General features: G+C 42.8%; 1 protein-coding gene across 3 annotated transcripts in view; it reads right to left on the bottom strand.

Annotated features, from left to right (window-relative positions):
* Positions 1-11,917, bottom strand: part of FYN (FYN proto-oncogene, Src family tyrosine kinase) — a 211,467-nt gene that overhangs the window by 36,314 nt on the left and 163,236 nt on the right. For all 3 annotated transcript variants that reach the window (XM_082634123.1, XM_082634122.1, XM_082634121.1), the window contains 4 exons: positions 8,015-8,113; positions 4,408-4,511; positions 3,290-3,439; positions 514-678 (listed from right to left, as the gene is read on the bottom strand). In XM_082634123.1, the coding sequence (XP_082490249.1) occupies positions 514-678; positions 3,290-3,439; positions 4,408-4,511; positions 8,015-8,113 (518 nt within the window). The remainder of the gene's footprint in view (positions 1-513; positions 679-3,289; positions 3,440-4,407; positions 4,512-8,014; positions 8,114-11,917) is intronic.

The raw sequence follows: 11,917 nt of genomic DNA, 5'->3' as shown, positions 1-11,917 counted from the left end.
CCCTGACCCAGCTTCTTCTCCAGAAACAAGGAATCACGTGCAACTTCCCAAGCATCTTTAGCCAATCCAGAAGTTTGTGGGGTACAACTTGATGCAATCACAGTTAAGTTAAAACACAAACCATCAGCTTTCTCTACAGGAAAGGGAATTAATAAAGAAAACACAGTCCTTATAATCCATAATCATGCATGCACTAGGAAAGATGGGAGGTGACGTGCCCTTTACGGTGACACTGAGTTCATTTCACAAACATTTGCAGTTGGAAATGAAGGCATTTGGTGCAGGCTAGAATATTCCTTGTACCATTTACTGGTTTATGAATTGAGGCCCATATAGTAGTATCATTTGAGCCATTTTCCAATCTTGACCAGAATTCTGAAATCAAAATCAAAATTATTAGTAATTCACATTTTCTTCTTGGCCAAAAAGTCTTTATTTTCACCTTCCATCTTTGATGTTTGGGACTTCCCAAACAAGAAAGCTAGTAAATAGAGTAATTGAGTCTCAGCATACCCATCCATACTTCCCCAAACTGCCCATTTCCCAGTCTCTTGATCAACTGCAGGGATTCTCGAGGGATTTCCCAGACATCTTTGGTTTTGACAGATAGATCGGTAAGCCTTGGCATCCCTTTGTGACAGGGAACTACTAGGCGACAGCAGAGGCCTGCGGCTCTCTCTGATGGGGCAGGGACAGCAGCAGGAGGGGAAAAGAAAAGCAAACATGTGAAACAACACTTACAGGTGCACAAACCCAGCCAGCACACAGCGTTACTCAAAACAGTGCTATGTCAGCAGAGAACTACACACGTCTTGGAAGATTAGACACCACACGCTGAAACACGTTCGTTGGAGGTAGAATAGAGGACGTTTTATATTTGGATGACTGCGTACCCCCAGGTCTAATAGAGTCTATATGTATATACAGATACAGACCGCTTTGGTTTCTGTGCTCACTGAATAAGAAAAATGTTTTCAGCCCAGCGTGCTAATAACATGTCTTCCGGAGCTCTGCAAATACCTCCGCTGATTTCAAAAGGCACTTCTGGACCACAGAGTGTCAGCACAACTGTCTTTTGCCCCTGTCTAATATCTAGGGTTTGGGGATTCTCTTTGCTATGAGTATACTTAAAATTGTAACTTCAGTACAGGATTCTTGTACAGAACATTAGACTGTTATAAACTAGTAAGGCTGAAGATTATACCTGGCAAGGGAAAAAAGAGGTCATATTTCTCTAGTGATTTCCCTAGCAGTTTGAACTGACTCTATTCTACCAGTCAGAAACTCTTGCTTTTTTGATTATTTTCCCTTAAAAAAATCTTTATGACAGTCTCCGATGTATAATTTAGGAGTCTGGTTTGAAAGGAGAAAGAATGCAAACTAAAATTTGCAGAAACTCAAGGATGCGAGAGAACTCTATTTCCTATGAAAAAGAGGAAGGGAAAAAGTCGTTATCACTAATAGGTTGGAAGATTTTTTCCCTTTTCGTCTCTCTCTCTTTAAAGAAAAAGCCTTCTAGAACCTAGCAGTGGTAAGGGAAAATTGTCTAAATGCCCAGTTAAACATCAGTCAGGTGAGAAAGGTGACAATGGATAAGGAATCAGGGCAGTAACAAAAGCTGCAGAGTGCCTGGCTTGAGGCGGACAGAGCCCCACCAGCTGTACCCCACCAGAGGCCCCTCAAATCCAGGGAAATAAAATGTAGTGTTGCGGCCTTTTCTCCAGGAACCAGCAGCAAGTTCCTTTTTATTCCTTTCTTTTTTGATAGAATCAGGTTCTGAGACATTTAGGCAGGAAATTATTTATGTGTCAATATTTCAAAGGCGTTTTATCGTGTGAAGGAGAGAAAGAGGGAAGAGGAAAAGCCAATATAAAAACAAATCCGTCTCGAGATGGATTTTTTTTTTGAGATTAAAAAATGTCTATTGCTTTTCATATCCCTTCTCTCCTTCCAGCTTTATGATGTTATTAAGGTGCCCTTTCCAACACAATATTTTCAAATGATCCAAACCCTGGGGATCCAGCTGATGTTTGGCTGTAATGAAATATATTTAGGTATTTGAAAAATCCTTACAACATGCAGGCATTCTGAGTATATCACTTAAGCGCAGGGAGATATTCTGCTCCATTTCTCCCAAGTATTTCATTAGAATCCACATAGACAAAAGATAACCCCTGCCCTAATCAACAAGTACTTCAAGTGTTATTAATGTTTTCATTTGTTCATTACTGCCCAGGATCAATAGATAGACATTTCTTATTGCCATTTTCAAAAAACTGCTTTTTTTTGGTGCTAAAAAATTATACACACGTATTTTTAAATGAATGAGCATAGAGCAATAGCTGAGTCAAGCCATGTACTATTTTGGAGTCTTGTCATTGTCCTGAAGAATAATATAAAATGTATATACGGATCATACAAAAAACTATTGGGTTTAACAGGCTATAGATCTCTATCTGTACATGCATATCCCTATCTGTTGGTGTGTATATACTGATATAGTGAGATTGACTTGCTAATCTAGGGAAAAAAAGCAATCATTCTAACAACTGCACATAAAACCACCTTCTTTAATAAAATGTACAAATCACACACCTAAATACCTAATTATTGTATGTTTCTAGGAACAACAGACTAGTGGTGATGTCTGGGTGTTAGGACAGAGACTGATCTACTGTTTAAAAGTTTAATCTAATACAATAGCTGTAACAGATTTAGGAGCTGTGGATCATATACGTCTAAGTCTAGTTAGGAAATGGAAGTATTGGTGGGGAAGTAGAACATGATAAATGGATTGTGAAAGTCATCTAGTCATGACAATGAAATGCATGTGCAGCCATTCCCGCTACAGTGCTGAGTGTAAAGTAATGGTAGAAACACAGCACACCCTCTAGGAGGCCCCGTGTAAGTGCTCCCCCGGAGACCACACCCTCTTCCTTCCACAGTTCCTGAATTATATTCTGCAGGGGAACAGGAAGAGATAACTTCCAAAGATTTCAAGATGAAAACAAAAAAACAAACAGCTTTTAAAATTTAACCTATTGCTTTCTACTTGGGGAACCTGAATGGTATAATCTTTTGACAAACATATGGAACTAATAATAACTGTGGAGGAAAAAACAGTGATAGAACCTATTCGGCCAAGCCCCACCTTGAAGGGCTAGCAAAGAAAAATGTTTTCCTAGTGCCTTTGTATATATTTGTTGTACCTCTTTCCCCTTTCCCGCTCTGTGCCCACCCATACCCTCCAGCATCCAAATGGTTAGCAGCCAGTTAGAATTCAGGTTACCTGAGTAATGTTGTACAAGCTGCTGAAGTGTTTCAAACTGGGCCCGGGTGGTAATATAGTATCCACCGTTGTCAAGTTTGCGAATTTTATAATGTTTGACATGGTCTCCTTTCATATCATCCCAGTCACGGATAGAAAGTGAATAGGCACCTGGGAAATGTGCAAAGCATTAGCAGCTCCAATCATTTTGAGTACCAATTTGTTTTTTGGGTCTCATTTACTTGAGTATTCTGATTAATAATTATCAAGAGGAGACACACACACACACACACACACACACACACACACACTTCCACTCAGTAACATAGGAAGAAAACACCCTTTTCCTGCAAATGTCAGAAGATATTAGCAATAAAATGATTCTATCCTTGAGAATGAAAGCTCTCTGGATTTTTTCCTGTGATACTCTGTTCAGTACACTTGTGCTGGTGAACATGGCACAGACCCAACTCCCCCCGGGCAAGATGAAGGGAAGCACAGATGTTCACAGCTGAGATTGCTACCCTAGTCTCCATTACCCACAGGGCATGACAGAGGCAGGGGTGGCGTGTACTGAAGAAATCTAAGGACTGTTTCTCTAGAACTGAGCTTCCAATTCTTGCTTCAGAACACTTTTCACAGTAGCAGATAACTAGTGTCTGGTATATCAAGCTAGAAGGCCACTGCTCTTTTTCTTTGGCCCAGCTCCTCTACTGGGTTCTAATGAGTTGTTACATAATGAGAATGCCAGCAGATGGAGGAAAAGAAGTCCTCGGTTGTGGAAAAAACAAAAGAAATGCAAAAAACAACCTGTGTGATTGGTGCCTGAGGAACTAAGAGTTTCAGAAAATCCTAATTCTAAAGGACTTCTGAAGATTCTATGATCTTGCATGCCTGGAGAAGTGGTCCCAGCCCCTGTTTCTGGGGGGAAGGTCTTGATTTTGAGCCTCTGTAGTCCTTTTGGAACTGTCTGCAGTTCTAGAGCCTGGAGGGGAAACTGAACATAGGACTCTGCTCACAAGGCAAGGAGGATATGTGCCATTTAAATAACCCTTGTACATTAGAGATAAGCCTTTCATCCCCTCTGACTAATCCACAGATTTGAATGACAAGCCAACTTCTTCAACTCGTTACCTTACCTTTGGTGGTTTCACTCTCACGGATAAGAAAGGTACCTCTTGGGTTTCCAAAGGACAAAAGCTGTCGTTCAGCATCTTTTCGGCCAAGTTTTCCAAAGTACCACCTTTAAATGAGATCAAGGGAAGGAAATGTTTTATAACGTTCATTTGCAAAAATGGAACGGCATCAGCTCCTCTGCCCGTGAATCCTCCTCACCTCCGATTCCATCCTTAGCTGCACCCTGTGTAGTTTTCCCTAGCCGCATCTAATTCCCTTTCAATCTATTCCTGATTCCATCCCTAATCCATCTCCTTCACTCCTGAAAAACGATCAGATTTGAATTGCAGGTTATTTTTCTTTCTTCCAGAGATGACAGGAACTGGTGGGTTTGGGTTAAAAGTGCCACCCACATGCATAAAAAGAGAAACCCAAGACCTTGTTTTGAAATGGCAACTGCAGGAGACCCTTCCCACGCACCTCTACAAGACCCTGGATTTCTGAGCATAATTACAACCCTTGGGAAATAACAAAACACAGTCTTAGTGTCTATAAAGATCATTAATCAAGCACTGAAAAAATGTCAGTCAGAATGGACAAAGAACAAAGACACGGTATTTTCAGTAACTTCCTACTTACAGGAACTCTGAAAGAAAATGGTCAAGACTACCCCTAATTTGAGATGACTGCTGTCCCTGGATGCCTGTTTCTCTTTTCTTCCTGTCCAGCAGGGGTGAGGACTTGGATGGGATGGATAAAAGGCAACTGCTGCATGGAGGGGCTGTGACCTGCCGCACGTGAGCTCTAGCACAGCGGCAGGCAAGTTACTGCGTACAGTCAACCAGCAAGTCCTTAAAAACACTCAGTGTCACAGACGTGTTCATACTCTCCCTGTAATGACACTCCCGTGCCACTTTAGGAGGCATCACATCACATCACCTGCCGACCTTCCTTATTCATCTTCACCTCTCCCTGTACCCTCCAGCCCTAAGCACTGCCTGGCACTTGGGTAACGTTTCTGCACCAGGTGCTGAGCGAGCAGCAGGTGCTCCAAGAGCCCCAGGGAGAACCTGGGAGCGTTCCACCGGAATCTGTGCACAGGAACAATTTTTAGAATATATATATATATATATATATATATTTTTTTTTTTTTTTTTGCGGTATGTGGGCCTCTCACTGTTGTGGCCTCTCCCGTTGCGGAGCACAGGCTCCGGACGCGCAGGCTCCGGACGCGCAGGATCAACGGCCATGGCTCACGGGCCATGGCTCATGGGCCCAGCCGCTCCGCGGCATGTGGGATCCTCCCAGACCGGGGCACGAACCCGTGTCCCCTGCATCGGCAGGCGGACTCTCAACCACTGCGCCACCAGGGAAGCCCAATTTTTAGAATATTTGACTGTGAAAGGATCCAGTTTCTAAAATGAAATTTCAATTCATTATACTTGTGCATAGCTATTATGTGTTCACTATCAAATTCTTTTGTGAATGAAAGAGCTTCCCTGAAGATAAGAAAAGACACGCTGCATGCCAGCTCCTCAGTGACTTTTTTTTTTTTTTTTTTTTTTTTTTTTTTTTTGCGGTATGTGGGCCTCTCACTGTTGTGGCCTCCCCCGTTGCGGAGCACAGGCTCCGGACGCGCAGGCCCAGCGGCCATGGCTCACGGGCCCAGCCGCTCCGCGGCATATGGGATCCTCCCAGACCGGGGCACGAACCCGTATCCCCTGCATCGGCAGGCGGACTCTCAACCACTGCGCCACCAGGGAGGCCCCTCAGTGACTTTTAAAGGCACAAGATTGCAACAATCCTAACCTAGTGCTAGGTGGTATAAAGGGAATTACACCAATTATTTGTGAGAAATGACTTTCTGGGTTTGTATCAATAACCCAATTAAAATGCAGTGTAAATAGGAACAGTGATGAAAAGAGAACCACTGGAACAGTGGAGTGTACTAAAATAATTGTTATTTTAAGATAATGGTAATTAATTGCATATGTAAAACCATAGGTATTATTTTTTAAATGCTATTTTATTCTTTAAAAACAAAGTACTTAAAAAACCTGACCATTATAAATGTAACTTAAATATATTGTGGGTAGGATCCCAGTTAAGTCAAAGTAATGCTGCATTTTGGTGGTACCTTTTATTCTGAAAGAACACAAAGATGTTTGCAAATCTGCCCTAAAAAAAAGATTCAATACAGATTCCTTTATTCACTGATGATGAAACACACTCACTGAGGGAAAAAAGGAGCTCAGAACCACTGAGTATTTGAGAGTGGGAAACAAAACAGATCTTCTTAGAGGAAATACAGGGGAATTAAAGACAAGAGAGCAATCCCATTGGGGATATGGCTGGGGTGTGGAGTCTAATCCTCCCTGCAGTGCTTAAACAAACCCAGGGCATATTAAATATCAGAGCCAAAGCTTGGGCTGCGTGGCTGACTTTTCTCAACTACCTTTCTGGTAAGTCAGGCCTGCCCCACCGAGCAGGAGAGGCAGGTCCCCAAGGTGTCAGGGGGAAGGCCCGGGTCTCATATTTGGGAGATCCTGTTCCACCTCTTTTCCCCTCGGTTCAGAGGTTAGGGCCGCTACAGGAGCCATTCTGACAGTTCTCCACTTTGGAAGTGCTAATGAATCCCCACAGGCCAGGAGGAGGAACCATGGCTGTCCCTTCTAGAATTTCCTCAGCCTATCGACCACCTTCCGAAACTGCTGTCAGTGAAATCCTTGGGCTAACTGTTAGTCACGATCTGCTATGAAAAAAACCACCCGAGACCTCACATCAAAGGAAAGGACCATTGGACATGCATCACCACAGGATTTCCCGAGTGGTAGGATACACTGCATGTGAGTTACTCCTACCTGTGGTGTGGACAGTATGTCTTTTCAGCACCCCTCTAACATTTCTGATTACATCGAGGAGAAAAAGCTCAAATTGATTTTTAACAATTACTTACACACTCCCCTTTCTCTCTCTCTCTCCATCCCTCCCTTCTTCCCACCCCTCTCCTCTTTTCTTCAGCAGACTGCAGGCTTAAATCCTTGGGTTGGCAATAATACATGCTCTAGCTAGGATTTCATCACTTTCTTATGGTTATTTCTATCTATGGCAAGTAATATTGGGTTTTCATTTAAGGTACTAATATAAAGTTTCTTCTCAAAATAAATGTTTTTTAAAAGTGAGCAGGCTTGGGCTTCCCTGGTGGCACAGTGGTTGAGAGTCCGCCTGCCGATGCAGGGAACGTGGGTTCGTGCCCCAGTCCGGGAAGATCCCACATGCCGCGGAGTGGCTGGGCCCGTGAGCCGTGGCCACTGAGCCTGCGCGACCGGAGCCTGTGCTCCGCAACGGGAGAGGCCACAACAGTGAGAGGTCCGCGTACCGAAAAAAAAAAACAAAACAAAAAAAAAAACTGAGCAGGCTTTAAGAAAAATATTAAGTTAATAAGGGTACAAGTATTATCCAGATGTGGCAAAAACCATGGCATAGAGCCTGGGAGACAAGCACTGCCACATCCTTTCCCCCCTTAATCGCTCTAGTGAACTACTTCTCCCACTTACACAATGTTAATGGCACTAATCAGGGCAACTAACTTTTAAAAGCAAGTAGTTAAGTGAAAACAACAAAACATACTCTTCTGCCTGGATGGAGTCAACTGGAGCCACATAATTGCTGGGAATGTAACCAGTCTCTCCAGTTGTCAAGGAGCGTGCTTCCCACCAATCTCCTTCCCTGCAGGGAACAAAGAGAAAAGGAAGTGAGTATGTCGACCATTTCAATGTTTTGCAGTCACAGACTCTGTGTTGTAAGAGCATAGGACTCTCTCCTACTCATTCTACTACCAGATTTCTCCAAACTCCAACACAGCCTTCTGTGAGGGTCAAATGGTTACAATCTGTGTCAGTGCAGAGAGGAAGCCAGTTTTGTCTCTCATCTCTTGCTTTATTTATGAATTCAGAATGTAGGACCCTGGCCATGAGGGGGCTCTGGTGGGGGAGAGGGCGTTTTGCTTGGTAAGTGTCTCCAACTTACATAGAGGGGAAGGGAACTCAGCCCCCGCCTACTTAAGAAAAACATTGTAACAACAACGAAACTGTAATTATGTGAGGTGACAGATGTGTTAACTAACCTTCTTGCAGTAAACATTTCACAATATACGTGTCAATCCATCACACTGTACACCTTAAACTTATACAATGTCACATTTCCAATTATATATCCATAAAGCTGGAAAAAAACAAATAAAGCATGCACTGCTAATCAAGCTAACAGTCTCTATTTCATCCCCTGTCCCGAGGCAACCAACATCCTAGTACCTCTGGAGAGATGCAAGCCGCTGGCTTTAGCATTATTTCGTCAGCCATTAAATGATTCGAAAGAAAGAAGGAAAGAAAAAAAAAGGGAGGGAGGCAGGCAGAGAGAGAGAGAGAGACAGACAGAAAGACGGACAGCAGACAGACATTATAGTTGCATATCACCTGAGAAAGGAAGCCTGTTAGGAGGCCGGTTAAGAGATGAAGGCGCTTCGAATACCTGCCTTGTTTGCTCTCAAGAAAATGGGTAGAAGAATAAAGCCTACAGTAGGTTACGCCTTGCTCAGACATTTTCTCCCTAAGGTTATTTCATCAAGTATTGACAGCGCTGCTCTGAGTCTGAAGGGTAGGAGAGGAAGGGTGGGTGTAGCTGTGTGCGTGCAAGTGCACGCAGAGAATGAAAACTCGCTAAGGGGATGAGAGTCTTAGTCCCACCATTCTGTGTAGCTCAGTGTTCCAGCGACAGCATGGGCTCATCTGTGGGGCTCTCAGCGCTGTGGGCAGAAGGATGTGAAAGGGGGGCTAGAATACCACCCTCAGCTTGCAACAGATGAGTAGATTAAACGGTTAGAGTTCATATGCTCAGACTCACATAGCTGCATGTGACAGAGAGCAGGGGAGGAGTGCGTGCCTCTTCCCATCAGCAACGGTTAGCACGTATGTGGGGCTGTAGCTCTGACCTGACAGTGCTGCAGAGCCCTCCACCGGCCTGCGGTCAGGAGTGCAAGGGGGAAGCGAGGATGCACTGCCCCTGAGTAGGTGGAGACCTCCTAGACTTCTGATCACCAGAAGCCCAGCACCTTCTCTCCTTCCTTTTTTGGTCCTTGAAGGCAGCAAGAGAAATCCCAAGCTGTTTTGTTGTTGTGTTTTTTTTTTAAATCACTTTTTCGCTGGGCTGTGTGTCAGAGCCCTCAGACAGGGAAGAGAAATGTTGGCTTTTGGCCCTGGTCAAGATCCTCCCCAGACTGATGCAATTAGGTAGAGGATAACCAGCCTCCATATTAAATGCAAGCCTTACTCCAGTGACCCATCCTCTAAAGACTGATTCCGAGCGAGGTGACGATGAGCAATGACTCCATATAGGATTTAACGCAGCGACAGACAAATGCGGACGAGCCCACATGTGCCACAGGGGCAGCTGCGGGAAAGCGTCAGGTGGCACGAGTAGCACAGGATAGCTCACAAGGAGACAGGGTGCTGGCAAAGGCTTTAAAACACTTATGTTTCAGTTGGTTTTTCAGTCTTTCTTTTGTTACCCTATTACATTTAAACAAATCAATCAAAACAGGGAGATGATTTTCCCCAGAAAGTCTTTTATTAATAACCTTAAATTTAGTTTATGTCCAGATTTTTATTATGAAATAATTTATACGTACCAAAGACCGTATGTACAGATGAACACCTGTGAATCCACCCCCCCAACTTAAGAACTAGATCCATCCGGCTGTGTGGAATCTACCCTGTGTTGCTCCCCTATCTCGTCCCTCTGCCTTTTAGGTTCAAATCATGAAATTAAAAATGCTAACATTTAAACAGTTTGTATTGGGTTCATTTCTACATCCTCCAAAAGAAATACATGCAGTTATAAGTATATTATCTAAGAACATATGTGGAAGTTTGCTTTTTTCTTTAAACACTGCATGCGTTTAAGGAAATTGCTTTCTAGCCATTATCTTCATTTTAATGTGTTAACATTTTTACTGCTCTGAAATTCCACTAGATGGAGACATTTCATCATAAAAAATAACCATACCGATCACCTCCAGCCTTTCTTTTCTTTTCTCTCTCCCTCCCTCCCTCCCTCCCTCTCCCTCTCTCTCTCTCTCTCTCTCTCTCTCTCTCTCTCACATACACACACACACACACCTGGGAAATCTCCCAAACAGTGAGTAAAATATTAAGTACTTGCAGCAGAGGCTTATTTTTTTTACTGCAAGATAACCTTCACTGAGTTAGCTCTAATTGATTTAAATTTAAAAAAAAAGTCACCTATCAATTTGGGGGTACACGGAAATGTCGTTTGGGGCAGGAAGCCAGTGCACTTTGCTGCAGGTTGTGACAGCCCAGTCTTATTCAGGTGACATGGTATTAATCAAGTTATTTCCATTTCAAATCCAGCATTAACTATCTCATTTCGGTCTTGCCACCTAAATAGTTTAGCACAGATTAGAATCCAACTATCAGACTGTTCGAAAGTCCTGTATCAGGAATTCATGATTTTCTCTTAAGTGACTCCATTAATCTCACAAGGGTTTTCAGTTACTCATGAGAAACTGAGAAAGATAAAATCCTTTTCTCTTTTTTGAGGCCATCCAGGGTCACTTTCTCCATCAAAGGAGCTATGGGGTGACAAGGACACAATGTATTATGTAGTAAAACTCACATGTTGTGTCCAGACAGGCTGGTACAGACTCAAGACATCAAAAAAGCCTTTTAAGCAAATGAAAAAATCATTTGTTTAATACGTTAGGAGCCCAATTCACCTACAAATAAATAATATACTCTATACAATTTATTCACCTTGATTTAGGAAAATAGGATCTTTACTGTGCTTTTTCTTTCTTTACTTGAGTTACTAGGAGTAATTAGTATTATTAAAGCTACATTCCTTGAAACAGTTCTTACAGTCCAGCTATTTCATTAATTCAGAGTTGGTGAGATTTTTCTTCAACTGTTATCTTGCTCTGATTCAAATATATGATTTAAGCCCTGCCTCTGGTTTAGAAGAGCTTTTAAGTTTCCGAAACAGCTTCCCCTGTGGCTCTAATGTAAACACTGAGTAAAAGAGCCTCTTCCCAATTCCCAGAGTTGCTCAGGGATGGCTTGTGGCCCCAGGAGCTGGGAGTCTGGAGCCCTGATGGAGCCAAGAAGTGACATTTGCTAACAGAAGTCAGCCTTGATCTATGGAGCTGTGGAGCATTATTATAAATGCTGGATTCTTTCTAAATTTGGTCACTGCCCATCTTACTCTCATAGGGCATATCCATAACAATGTTGTCAAATGTTCAGATGGGCTCTAAACCAGATTTCTTCTTATCACAATGAAAAGAACTTTAAAGGAGTCACTACCCTAGGCAATGAGCACTACTACTCCATGCTGTGTAAAATGTCTACTATATTTTAGAGTTGCTGTTTCTAGGTGGTACATCACTAGTCATGAAATGTGAAAACAGGGAATAAAACAGATGAATTCACATATTCAAAATGGGTCAAGTTTAATAAT

The sequence above is a fragment of the Mesoplodon mirus genome (assembly GCF_964341445.2).
Source record: "Mesoplodon mirus genome assembly, chromosome: 10".
Classification (NCBI taxonomy): Eukaryota; Metazoa; Chordata; class Mammalia; order Artiodactyla; family Ziphiidae; genus Mesoplodon; species Mesoplodon mirus.
The sequence above is the reverse complement of the archived record's forward strand: the minus strand, read 5'-3'. Positions and strand labels throughout refer to the sequence as shown.